A 12,819-nucleotide genomic window follows, 5' to 3' on the forward strand; every position below is an offset into this window, starting at 1 on the left:
CTAGTAATCATTCTCCATCCCCCCTTCATTCAACCCCTGTCAGCCACTAATCTACTTTCTCTCTCTAGACATTTACCTGTTCTAGACTTGTCACACAAATGAAAACATACCAATAGGCGCCATCTTGTGCGTGGCTTATTTCGTAATGTATTGTATTTTTTTCCTTGTTATAGCACATACTTCATTTATCTTTTTGGCTGAATAATACTCCTTTATATGGATATACCACTTATTTATCCATTCATCAGTTAATGGACATTTGGGTTGTTTCCACTTTTTGGCTATTATGAATAATGCGACGAACATTCATTTGCCAGCTTTAGTGTGAACATTATATATATATTTTGTGTGTGTTTTGTTTTGTTTTTGCAGTTGCAAGATTTCACAGAGTGAAAACAGAGCTCCCATACAAAGGGAGGGGATCCAAAGAGGGTAGCTATTGCCGGCTCGAATGCCTGGGTTTATATCCCAATCATTGTCCTTCCCACTGTGCTCTCAGGCAATAGATGATTGGCTATTTCTTTTCCTCCTGTTTTTGCCTAATTAGCATTTTAGTGAGCTCTGTTTACTACCTGATTGGTCAGGTGTGAGCTAAGTTGCAAGCCCCATGCTTAAAGGTGGATGCGGTCACCTTCCCAGCTAGGCTTAGGGATTCTTAGTTGGCCTAGGAAATCCAGTTAGTCCTGTCTCTCAGTCCCTACTCTCAACAGGAAAACCCAAGTGCTATTGGGGAGGTTGGCTGATGACCATTCTAACCGCTTCCCGCTGAATTGGGGCATAGTAGGGGTTGTGCAGTTGAGATTTCCTCAGGAGGGGTGACTTTGATATCATTGACATCGGAGCATGGGCTAGCAGGCTGGTCCAGGGGTCCGTGGTAGATCTTAGTCATGGACTGCATCTGGGGCTCCATTTGAAGAACTATTTGTAGCTTTACAGCTTCAATTCTGGAAGAGACAAACTTAACAAGGAGGTTAACGATACAGGGTCCAAAGAGGAGTAACAATATTATAGCTGCTAGAGGTCCTAAGAAGGGGAGAATCCAGGGCATCCATTGGCTGAGGAGGCCCCAGGGTCCAGTGTTTTGAAGCTCCTCTGCTCCACGTTGTATTTGATCTCGAATTTCTTTAACTTTCTTGGTGATGATTCCAGATTGATTAACATAATAACAGCATTCTTCCCCTAAAAATAAACAGGTTCCCCCTCTTTCGGTGGTTAGCAAGTCTAAAGCTCTTTGATTTTGAAGGACTACTGCTGCTAGGGAGTTAAGTTGATCTTGCAAGGTGACCAGGGAGTCGGTGACTCATTCCATGTCACCATTTAGTTCTTGAGATAGTTTGCAGTAGAATTGAGTAGAGGTTGTGATACCGCCCATGCCAGTACCTAGTCCACCTAGCACTCCTACTCCGACAACGAAAGGAAGAATGGGTACTCTTTTATTGCAGGGCTTAGGTACGACATAATTGTATAAATCTTGTTCAGTGTAGATGGTCATAGGGGGCACTAAGAATGAGAGGAAGCACATAGATTCCGAAGAGCCATTCAAACAACGATAGGCTGATGTACCACAGACAAAAAATATTCCTGAGGGTAGGCAGACTATTCGTGTGGGGGGAGTTACCCACTTGATGCGTCGGGAGTTGGTTGTGTCTATCGTATTGCTAAATTTTACACAGGTGAGGTTTGAGGTATGGGTTATTTCCAGATTAGAAACGAGGGGTCCTACTAAAACGGAAGTGGGTTGATTTCTGTGCTGGAGTTGTTCCATTGTTCAGGTACAGGGATTGAAATGTATGGCCTGAGGTGCAGGGCGAGGCACATCCAACGGTTAGTAGGGTTTTCGGCCAAGACCTCATGAAACCCAGTGAGGGTGGTATTAAACAGGCTTACCAGGCAAGTATGAGTACGGAGGGTTTCACGTAGTTTTGAGAGAGCTAGTACTTTGTAGGGGCTAGGCGTGCTATGTACCCAGGTCAGTTGGGAGATTACTTCGTTTATGTGTTTTTCTCTTGCCTGATCTTGAACTCCACCCCCATCAGACATACCGGTATGGGTGAAGTAAGTCCAACAGACAGTGGCTCTAAGTCCTTCTAGCACGCAAGTTAGCAAATGTCTGCGGCACCAATCTCCATGTCCTGATTCTGTGTCCCAGTGAGGGTCTACACTGGGAACTGCCTGCTGGCCTGTGGGGAATTTTTCTCTTTCTTCTGTCGTCATCCTATCATTGACCTGACTGAGATACCAGAGATCAGCAAACTCTCAGGCTGCAGTTATGGCGGCACTTCTCTCATTTGGGGTTAGTATCTGATTAGCAATAACATTGTATCTCTCCATGTCAGATCAAAGGATTGTCTTAACCCTCGTAAAACATCAATATAGCCATCAGGGTTACCTGAGAATTTACCTAGGTCTACTTTAATTTGCTTTAAGTCTGAGAGAGAAAAAGGTATACGCACTCTGGCTGGGCCCAATTCTCCTCCTCCTGCTGCTTGGAGTGGGCATAATCAGGGAAAATTGGCACTCTGGTTCGGCGTTTACCCCTTTGTCTATCTCCTTTTGGACAGTTTGGGTTGAAGGGGGGTCCTTATTAGTTGGGGAAGCAGTCGGGGAGACCCGGGGGTAGGGAGTGGACTCTGCGGGCTTCCTGTAGGGCATAAATCACACTTTTTACATAATTGCGAGTTGTCTCTTAATGAAAAGAAAGTTTGTACATATGGCACGTCACTCCATATGCCTTCTTTTCTACAAAAGAGGTATAGCTGTAAGCTGGTGTTATAATTTATACTTCCCTCAGGAGGCCAGGTTTCTCCCCCTTGAAGAGGATATCGTGGCCAGGCGGTACTGCAGAAGAATATGTCGTTTTTTTCTTAGCGTCTGAGAGTCCCATTGGTCCCAATTCTGCAGAATACATCTTAGGGGCGTTTCTGCCTTGGGGGGAACGTTTCTCACTGCTTTGGAGGTCCCTTTGTGGTCACCAAATTTTACTGGGGGTCCTTACTCCCAGAGCTCCCAAGATGGTGGCGGGCCACTTCCAAGATGATGGCAAGCCTGGTGGTCTCTGACCTGGGGTTCTTGGCCTCACGGATTCCAAGAAATGGAATCTTGGGCCATGCGGTGAGTGTTATAGCTCTATTAGAAGCCATGGGTCACGGAAGAGAACCGTGGAACCCAGGGACTAGTGTTCAGCTCGATTAGGACGAACCCAGGCTCTTAGCCGTGCAGGAACAATGGCAAGCCTTTAGCCCGATCGGGAGTGGCAATGGGCGCCTCGCTGGATCAGGAGAACAGCAGACACCCTGCCAGATCTGGAGGGACGGAAGTCAGCGGCAGGTCTGTGACAGCAGCTAACAACAGGGATGGACGGCGAGCAAAAGCTCAGCTCGAGCCATAACAAACATGGACCAGAAGAGTGCAGTTCCAAGATTTAATAGAGTGAAAACAGAGCTCCCGTACAAAGGGAGGGGACCCAAAGAGGGTAGTCCTGAACATGTATTTTCAATTATCTTGGGCATATGCCTGTAAGGGGAATTGCTAGGCCATATAGTAACTCTACGTTTAACCATTTGAAGAACTGCCAAACTTTCCCAAAGTGACTGCACCATTTTACTTTCCCACCAGTAGTGTATGAAGCTTCCAATTGTTCCACATCCTCACCAGCACTTGTAATTTTCCATCTTTTTGACTGCAGTCATCCTAGTGAACATGAAACGATAACTCAGTGTGGTTTTGATTTCAATGAATGCAGCATCTTCACTGGGAAAAAAAAACCTCAAGCCTCTGGTACTTGATATGTAACAACTAAACTGACATCCTTTTCAAAAGGAGGATCAAAAGCAGCTTACTTTAACTTGATGTGTTAGGATTATTCCTTGAATGTAATAACATTGTATATTCCTGTCTTGTGATTGGAACGTGCATCCTATGGGAAGAGTCCATGTCCCTTGCCTTGATGACTTTAGGCTTGAGCATGTGACATGCTCTGAGATAAAATATGAGAAGATGTGATAATGTGCCACAATTGAGCAGAAACTTACAATTGCTCTCCATCTCTCTCTCTCCTACACTCTGTCATAGCCCTGACAGAGGCTGCTCCTTGAGCCTCGGTCCCAGAATGAGAAGACACAAAGAACAGAATTCCAGTCTAGAGCTAAGCAAAGCCAAACCTGTTACCCAGCAGACACTTGGTATTTAAATTAAAATTTTTATAACTACTTTTAAGTGCATAGGAAAAAATCTTGCCAAGCACAGTGGCTGGCGCCTAGAATCCTAGTGCTTTGGGAGGCCAAGGCAAGAAGATCGCTTGAGTCCAGGGGATTGAGACCAGACTAGGCAACAGAGTGAGACCCCATTTCTACAAAGATTTGTTTTAAATGAGCCAGATGTAGTTGTGCACAACTGTAGTCCTAGCTGCTGTAGAAGATGAGACGGGAGAAATCACTTGAGCCCAGGAGTTCAAGGTTATAGCAAGCAATGATGATACTACACTCAAGCCTGGGTGACAGAGCAAGATCCTATCTCTTTAAAAACAAAAAACAAAAAGAAAACCTCAAAAGATCATACTAAATTGTTAAAGGTACTGAATAAATCCATTTATACAACAATAATTTTCACTTTTCACTTTGTTCATTTTGTAATAGTAGAATGCTTTAAGGAACATATACTACTTTTGTAATTTCTTCATTTTCTTTTTTTAAAAATTACCTATGCTAGGCCAGGTGCAGTGGCTCACGCTTGTAATCTCAGCACTTTGGGAGGCCAAGGCAGGGGTATCACTTCAGGTCAGGAGTTCAAGAGCAGCCTGGCCAATAGGGTGAAACCCCATCTCTACTAATAATACAAAAATTACTTTGGGAGGCCAAGGCAGGCAGATCACGAGATCGAGACCATCCTGGCTGACATGGTGAAACCCCGTCTCTACTAAAAATACAAAAAATTAGCCAGGAGTGGTGGCACACGCCTGTGGTCCCAGCTACTTGGGAGGCTGAGGCAGGAGAATGGCGAGAACTTGGAAAGTGGAGGTTGCAGTGAGCTGAGATTGAGCCACTGCACTCCAGCTTGGGCGACAGAGTGAGATTCCAGCTCAATAAATAAATAAATAAGCCAGGTGTGGTAGCGGGCACCTGTAATCCCAGCTGTTCGGGAGGCTGAGGCATAAGAATTGCTTGAACCTGGGTGGGGGAGGTTGCAGGGACCCAAGATCACGCCATTGCACTCTAGCCTGGGCATCACAGCAAGACTGCATTTCAAAAAAAAAAAAAAAATTACCTATGCTGGTCTCCACTTAACATAGCTGAGATTAAATTATAATGAATTTACATTTTAAGAAAAAGGACATCAATAATAAAAACATGTTAATTTAGATAAAGAACTTTGTACATATGTGATTACATTTATAGATCTCATTGAAAATACAAGCTTAATGGAAGCATTCCCTTTGAAAACTGGCATAAGGATGCCCTCTCTCACCATTCATATTCAACATAGTATTGGAAGCACTGGCCAGGGAATCAGGCAAGAGAAAGAAAGAAAGGGTATTCAAATAGGAACAGAGGAAGTCAAATTGTCTCTGTCTGCAGATGACATGATTGTGTATTTAGAAAACTCCATTGTCTCTGCCCAAAAACTCCTTAAGCTGATAAGCAACTTCAGCAAAGTCTCAGGATACAAAATCAATGTGCAAAAATCACAAGCTTTCCTATACACCCTTAACAGACAAACAGCCAAATCATGAGTGAACTCCTATTCACAATTACTACAAAAAGAATAAAATGCTTAGGAATCCAACTTACAAGGGATGTGAAGGACCTCTGCAAGGAGAACTACAAACCACTGCTCAAGGAAATAAGAGAGGATACAAACAAATGGAAAAACATTCCATGCTCATGGATAGGAAGAATCAATATCATGAAAATGGCCATACTGCCCAAAGTAATTTATAGATTCAATGCTATTATCATCAAGCTACCATCGACTTTCTTCACAGAATTAGAAAAAAAATACTTTAAATTTCACGTAGAACCAAAAAACAGCCCATATAGCCAAGGCAATCCTAAGCAAAAAGAACAAAGCTGGAGGCATCACGCTACCTGACTTCAAACTATACTACAAGGCTACAGTAACCAAAACTCCATGGTACTGGTACCAAAACAGAGACATAGACCAATGGAACAGAACAGAGACCTCAGATATAATATCACACATCTGCAACTATCTGATCTTCGACAAACCTGACAAAAACAAGCAATGGGGAAAGGATTCCCTATTTAATAAACGGTGCTGAGAAAACTGGCTAGCCATATGCAGAAAACAGAAACTGGACCCCTTCCTTACACCTTATACAAAAATTAACTCAAGATGGACTAATAACTTAAATGGAAAACCTAAAACCATAAAAACTCTAGAAGGAAACCTAGGCAATACCATTCAGGACATCGGCACGGGCAAAGACTTCATGACGAAGCCACCAAAAAGCAATCGCAACAAAAGCCAAAATCGACAAATGGGATCTAATTAAACTAAAGAGCTTCTGCACAGCAAAAGAAACTATCATCACAGTGAACAGGCAACCTACAGAATGGGAGAAAATTTTTGCAATCTATCCATCTGACAAAGGGCTAATATCCAGAATCTACAAGGAACTTAAATTTACAAGAAAAAAACAACCCCATCAAAAAGTGAGTGAAGGATATGAACAGACACTTCTCAAAAGAAGACATTTACGCAGCCAACAAACTTATGAAAAAAAGCTCAACATCACTTGTCATTAGAGAAACGCAAATCAAAACCACAATGAGATACCATCTCATGCCAGTTAGAATGGTGATCATTAAAAAGTCAGGAAACAACAGATGCAGGTGAGGCTGTGGAGAAATACGAATGCTTTTACACTGTTAGTGGGAGTGTAAATTCGTTCAACCATTGTGGAAGACAGTGTGGCGATTCCACAAGGATCCAGAAACAGAAATGCCATTTGACCCAGCAATCCCATTACTGGGTATATACCCAAAGGATTATAAATCATTCTACTATAAAGACACATGCACCTCCAGGTGCGGCGCTCATGCCTATAGTCCCAGCACTTGGGGAGGCCGAAGCGGGCGGATCACGAGGTCAGGAGATTGAAACCATCCTGGCCAAAATGGTGAAACCCCATCTCTACTAAAAATACAAACATTAGCTAGGCATGGTGGTGCACACCTGTAGTCCCAGCTACTCGGTAGGCTGAGGCAGGAGAATTGCTTGAACCTGGGAGGCGGAGGCAGAGGATGCTGTGAGCCAGTATCGCACCACTGAGCTCCAGCCTGGGCAACAGAGCCAGACTCCGTCTCAAAAAAAAATGAGTTTATGTCCTTTGTAGGGACATGGATGAAGCTGGAAACCATCATTCTCAGCAAACTAACACAGGAACAGAAAACCAAGCACCACATGTTCGCACTCATAAGTGAGAGCTGAACAATGAGAACACATGGACACAGGGAGGGGAACATCACATATTAGGGGCTGTCGGTGGGTAGGGGGCTAGGGGAGGGAGGGCATTAGGACAAATACCTAATACATGCAGGGCTTAAAACCTGGATGACGGGTTGACAGGTGTATGTACCATGGCACATGTATATCTATCTAACAAACCTGCACGTTCAGCACATGTATCCCAGAACTTAAAAAAAAAGAAGAAAATCCAAACTTAACATTAAGGTAAAAAGTAATACCAATTCTTAGTAAGTTCAAAAAAATTTTAACTATATGAATAGCTTCATAATAAATTAACTACACCCTTAACACCATTATTAATGCAAATTTGCTTAGTGGATTAAAAAACATCTGTGTCATATCTGCCATCCTCTCAAACAACATCTGCCTTCTCTAAAACCTCAATTTAATCTGAGCCATCCCAATTCTCAACTACTCCTTCACACTGCCTGAGATGAAAAACAGCTGGGATTGAATGACTGCCAAAATATATTAAACCAATCTAACTGCAGGGTAACGGAGTAGATTTCTGCCTGAGGTAGTTTAACTTGGTTCACGTATCTACAAATACTATTGCAAACACCCTTCCCACTTATTTGATACACACTGAGACTGGCACCCCATAATACTGCATATGCTGAATTCCTAGAAAAATAAACCTCAAGTAGAAAATATTCCTAAAATATTCACTTTTGTTTAAAAGGAAATTACTTATCTGTCCTGGTAAAAAGACATAAAACGACAAAAATACAATAAACATTAAAATTAACAGTGTCAGGTTAAAAAATCATTATCCATGATTTATTTTTAAATACATCTATGTTTTTGCTAGATTATTTAGAGTTAACATAATTAAATGGAACTTTAAGCAATTATTATGGTTCATCTCCATGAGGTATTTTTTTTTTTTTTTTTTAGATTGAGTCTCGCTCTGTCACCCAGGCTGGAGTGCAGCAGCGTGATCTCGACTCACTGCCACCTTCGCCTCCCAGGTTCAAGTGATGCTCCCGCCTCAGCCTCCCGAGTAGCTGGGTTTACAGGCGCACGCCACCAAGCCTGGCTGATTTTTGTATTTTTAGTAGAGACAGGGTTTCACCATGTTAGTCAGGCTGGTCTCAAACTCCTGACCTTGTGATCCACCCGCCTCGGCCTCCCAAAGTGCTGGGATTACAGGCGTGAGCCACTGCGCCCGGCCTAACTCCATGTAGTATTAACTTTTCTTCTCTTCTGATTCTTGTATCAGCTGCACCTTTTCTTTTAATTCCTTCTGATCTTTGGCATACTGTTCAAATACTGGTTGAAAAATATATACTCCTCCAGCAATTCCAAGGATAGTGGCAAAAAGCAGTTGTGCAAAAGTCAATCTCCTAAACATTGCTGCAACAAATACAGCTCAAGGAAAAGGTGGTTTTGGAAAGTTACACTCCACACCCAGGAAATCTCTTCAAATCTGTGTACAAAAATGGAAAGCAAAGCCATCACTTAGTACAATGTCCTTTTAAAAGATTTTATGTCACTACTTTGCACTGGAGTGAACAATATTTTTATAATATGTTACTAATTAAAAGAAGAATATAAGTACATAAGGAGTACAGGAAATGGATTAGGGAAGGGTATAAGACAAAGCTAAAATCTTTTCTATTACAGAATGTTCTCAATGGTTTTAAATGCATACTTTTATTTATTTATTTTTTTTTTTGAGACGGAGTCTCGCTCTGTCGCCCAGGCTGGAGTGCAGTGGCGCGATCTCGGCTCCCTGCAAGCTCCGCCTCCCGGGTTCACGCCATTCTCCTGCCTCAGCCTCTCCGAGTAGCTGGGACTACAGGCGCCCGCCACCACGCCCGGCTAATTTTTTGTATTTTTAGTAGAGACGGGGTTTCACCGTGTTAGCCAGGATGGTCTCGATGTCCTGACCTCGTGATCCGCCCGCCTCGGCCTCCTAAAGTGCTGGGATTACAGGCGTGAGCCACCGCGCCCGGCCTGGTTTTATTTTTAACAGGAGGAGTGGGCCGGACGCGGTGGCTCACGCCTGTAATCCCAACACTTTGGGAGGGCGAGGCGGGCGGATCACGAGGTCAGGAGTTACAGACCAGCCTGGCCAATATGGTGAAACCCTGTCTCTACAAAAAAATACAAAAATTGGCCAGGCGTGGTGGCGCCCCTGTAGTCCCAGCTACTCGGGAGCTGAGGCAGGAAAATCACTGGAACCCGGGAGGCAGAAGTTGCAATGAGCCGAGATCGCGCCACTGCACTCCAGCCTGGGCGACAAGAAAGAAACTCCATCTCAAAAAAAAAAAAAAAAAATCCAAAAAAAACAAAAACTAACAACAGCAACAACAAAAACAATAGGAACCATTCAGCCTGTTTCCACATCTGTACAAGCTAAATCATCCCTACCCTGCCTACCCCGTTGAACAGGCATTTTTTGTGAGAGCAACGAACCCGAAATGTTAACACCAACACTGACGTCTATAATTACCGTTACCATTTTTAATACCCACTCAGGCACCTCCGACTGTTCTGCGCCTGCTCCACGTCGCTAAACTCGCTACCGCCCGCTCCCCTCCAGAGACCGGGCTCCTTCCGGCAGTTTTCGGACCCCCGAGCACAGAGACCGCCAAGCCAAAGGCGAGTAGCGATCCCTCGGTTCGGAAACGGCGAAAGGAAACGGTAGGCGGGTCACGACGTCGGGTGGGAGCGACGAAGTTGCCAGTTCCGGTCACTTCCGGGCTTCCGAGCGACGGCTGCTCGCAAAGGTCAAACTTAATGGATGGACGAGCAGCGCGCTACCGCAGCTTTCTTCCGCCTCGGGAAGGTGGCGGCCGGGGGTGAGGAGGCCCCTAAGCGAGTACGGAATGGAGCCGGGGGGCGGAGACGCTATCCTCACTTTGCGTGGTCTCCAGAACCGCTCCCACGGCAAGATAAAGCTGCGAAAGAGAAAGTCTACCTTGTACTTCAGCACCCGGGAGAAGAGCGCCAGGCGCCGCGGGGGTGAGTGAGGGGACGCTGTCTGGACAGCTCCTGCCCCACCTAAAAGGAGCCTCGTCTATTTCATTACCAGCCAGTTGCCCGTTGAACTCCGTGTTGCCAGATCTTAACGAGTTTTGAAATGCTGGAAACACAGATTTTAATATAAATTCTGATTTTTAAATGTTGGCAACTAAATTCAAATTTTTAAAAAATACTCTGTATTTGGCCGACAGGCTGTCCATTTGTGGTCAAGAGCAGGACTTTGGAGACAGCAGACAGACCCGGGTTTGAATCCTCATAAGTAATTTACAACTTTATTTGGACAAGGCAGTTTAATTTCTGGGCCTCAATTTGCTTGTCTGTAAAATGGGGCTAATAATACCTATCCCATAATATTGTTTGGAGGATTAAGTGAGATGCATGTAAAGAAATTAACACAGTGCCTGGCATATATAATAGTAAGCATCAATATATATGTACAGAGGACCATTTTATATTGCACATATACAAAGGGCTGCTTCCCAAATTAGTAATTTGTTAGCTGGTTTCTTTCATTAGATACACACATAGTATGACCTAATTAATTAGCCTAAGGCCTTAGTTAACCCACTCTTTTTTTTTGTATTTATTTTAATATTATCTTTATACAATAAGTTGCAAGAAAAGTTGGTTAAACTAAAAGAGTGGCAGTCACCCAGTGATGAGGCTGTGGTCCTTGTATAACCTTCCCCAGGTTGGCTATAAGAATGGTGTGGAGGGGCCAGGTCCCTACTGTGCCTTACAAGGGGCCAACCAGAGCAGCAGATTTTAAGTTCTGCAAGTGGAACTGCCTGACTTTTGTGCCACTATTACCTGTTTTGTTCTGTTTTTCAGATCTTCTTGGAGAAAATATTTATCTGGTCTTGTTTACCATAGCTTTACGAATATTAAACTGCTTTTTAGTGCAGACAAGTTTTGTTCCAGATGAATACTGGCAGTCTCTTGAAGTTTCACATCACATGGTTTTCAAATATCCTTTGTGGTTTCTTTTCCAGACTATGAGTGTGTATTCATCTTGGAAATTGTGCTCAGTTTCTTTTAGAGTAGTCCCCCTTGCTCCCTCGTCTTCAGGAGATAGTTTCCAAGATCCCTAGTGGATGCCTGAAACTGTAGACAGTACCAAACTCTATATATATTGTTTTTATATATGTAAAAAATATACACATGCTTATGATAAAGTTTATACAAATTAGGTACAGTAAGAGATTAACAGTATTAAAATATAACAAGTATAAATTATAACACAATACTATAATAAAAGTTATGTGAACGTGGTCTCTCTCAAAATATCTTCGTATTTTCAGACAGTGGTTGACTATGGGCAACTGAAACCACTGAAAGTGAAACCACAGATAAGGGGGAACTACTATACATATTTTCAGTTTTCCATATTTTCCCCAAATAATTTTAACTCATCAAAGTTCACCATTATTTTATACAAATATTTCTCCTGTATCTTTCTTTTATGTTAATATACTTGACACAGCCATTAGCTTACATTCCCACAGTCCTTAGTACTTGGAGGATACAGAGAAAGTAAAAAACACATTACTGCCTTGAAGAAGTTAAGAGTTTAGTTGGCCAATTGAATTTTTAATGCAAATATCCAGTATAAAATGCTGTTTTAAGACTGCCACAAAATAAAATATTATTTTATAAATGGAAATGAAAATAGATTTTGCCAAGTGAAGTGGCGTGCACCTGTAGGGGCAGGAGGACCACTTGAGCCCAAGTTTGAGACCAGCCTGGGCAAGAGAATGAGACCCCATCTTAAAAAAAGAAAAAAAAACACAGAAATAGGTTTCAATATTATTTGACATTTACTCCTTAATGTTACTAATTATGGTTATTTGACTTGGGAATGGACAGAGAGATTGAGGAGTTACACTTATCCCTTAATCTTTGCAAGCATTTACAAGATTCTTCATCTTTTAGGGAAAGATAGTGTTCAGTTGCTGGTAAGTTTAAATAAAAGTAACCAAAATACTTATAAAAGTAGATTCACTCTACCTTTTTCAAATCTTAATGTATATTAACTAAATGATATTGGGGCCATGGAATTTGTTTTTAAAAGGCTACTGTTGCTAAAGTCCAGCCATATCTGGGAAGCCCATGACACTACAGACATACTGTGATGTGTAACTCTTTAGTTTGTGCTGAAATACAAGACTGAGCATGAAAATATCCTGCCGTGAGGAATCCTGTTATGATGTGCAGATTTTCAAAATGACTATATTATGTATTATTTGGACATTAGAAGTGTACTTCTTTTTTTGGTGGGGGCGGGGGGAACGGAGTTTCGCTCTTGTTGCCCAGGCTGGAGTGCAATGGCGTGATCTTGGC

General features: G+C 42.7%; 4 protein-coding genes across 7 annotated transcripts in view; 2 read left to right on the forward strand and 2 right to left on the reverse strand.

Moving 5' to 3' along the window:
* LOC131381262 (syncytin-1-like) lies at nucleotides 1-8,080 on the reverse strand. The gene is given in 2 exon segments (XM_058428053.1): nucleotides 1-1,737; nucleotides 1,740-8,080. Coding segments are annotated over 2 exon segments (1,461 nt in total). The 5' UTR covers nucleotides 2,215-8,080; the 3' UTR covers nucleotides 1-751.
* A 150-nt stretch (nucleotides 8,081-8,230) lies between these two features.
* On the reverse strand, nucleotides 8,231-10,204 carry PIGBOS1 (PIGB opposite strand 1). Of its 4 annotated transcripts, none has more exons than XM_058428055.1 (2): nucleotides 9,947-10,204; nucleotides 8,231-8,917 (listed from the first exon to the last, which is right to left on the reverse strand). In XM_058428055.1, the coding sequence occupies exon 2, from the start codon at nucleotides 8,840-8,842 to the stop codon at nucleotides 8,678-8,680; it is 165 nt and encodes a 54-aa protein (XP_058284038.1). In that variant the 5' UTR covers nucleotides 8,843-8,917; nucleotides 9,947-10,204; the 3' UTR covers nucleotides 8,231-8,677. The 4 variants fall into 4 exon arrangements, with proteins under 4 accessions (XP_058284038.1, XP_032030303.1, XP_032030300.1 ...); XM_032174412.2 differs by having other exon boundaries at nucleotides 8,232-8,917; nucleotides 9,977-10,204; XM_032174409.2 differs by having other exon boundaries at nucleotides 8,232-8,917; nucleotides 9,953-10,204.
* Nucleotides 9,915-11,606, forward strand: LOC131381109 (uncharacterized). Its single transcript, XM_058427211.1, has 3 exons — nucleotides 9,915-9,947; nucleotides 10,104-10,458; nucleotides 11,311-11,606. The coding sequence occupies exons 1-3, from the start codon at nucleotides 9,915-9,917 to the stop codon at nucleotides 11,568-11,570; spliced, it is 648 nt and encodes a 215-aa protein (XP_058283194.1). The 3' UTR covers nucleotides 11,571-11,606.
* Nucleotides 11,607-12,335: 729 nt separating this feature from the next.
* The window catches only part of LOC116481670 (GPI mannosyltransferase 3), a 34,960-nt gene continuing 34,476 nt past the window's right edge, over nucleotides 12,336-12,819 (forward strand). Inside the window, exon 1 of the mRNA XM_032174406.2 lies at nucleotides 12,336-12,434. The gene's annotated coding sequence lies outside the window, so the exon portion shown is untranslated. The remainder of the gene's footprint in view (nucleotides 12,435-12,819) is intronic.

This window comes from Hylobates moloch, unplaced genomic scaffold (genome assembly GCF_009828535.3).
Source record: "Hylobates moloch isolate HMO894 unplaced genomic scaffold, HMol_V3 SCAFFOLD_14, whole genome shotgun sequence".
In the NCBI taxonomy this organism is placed as follows: Eukaryota; Metazoa; Chordata; class Mammalia; order Primates; family Hylobatidae; genus Hylobates; species Hylobates moloch.

What these genes read in the sequence shown, in the direction of transcription:
- PIGBOS1 (XM_058428055.1), bottom strand. Translation starts at nt 8,842, where the DNA reads ATGTTTAGGAGATTGACTTTTGCACAACTGCTTTTTGCCACTATCCTT.
- LOC131381109 (XM_058427211.1), top strand. Translation starts at nt 9,915, where the DNA reads ATGTTAACACCAACACTGACGTCTATAATTACC. An exon ending in CACTGACGTCTATAATTACC is followed by an intron (nt 9,948 to 10,103) that starts GTTACCATTTTT and finishes AAAGGCGAGTAG; the next exon opens with CGATCCCTCGGTTCGGAAAC. An exon ending in GAGCGCCAGGCGCCGCGGGG is followed by an intron (nt 10,459 to 11,310) that starts GTGAGTGAGGGG and finishes TCTGTTTTTCAG; the next exon opens with ATCTTCTTGGAGAAAATATT.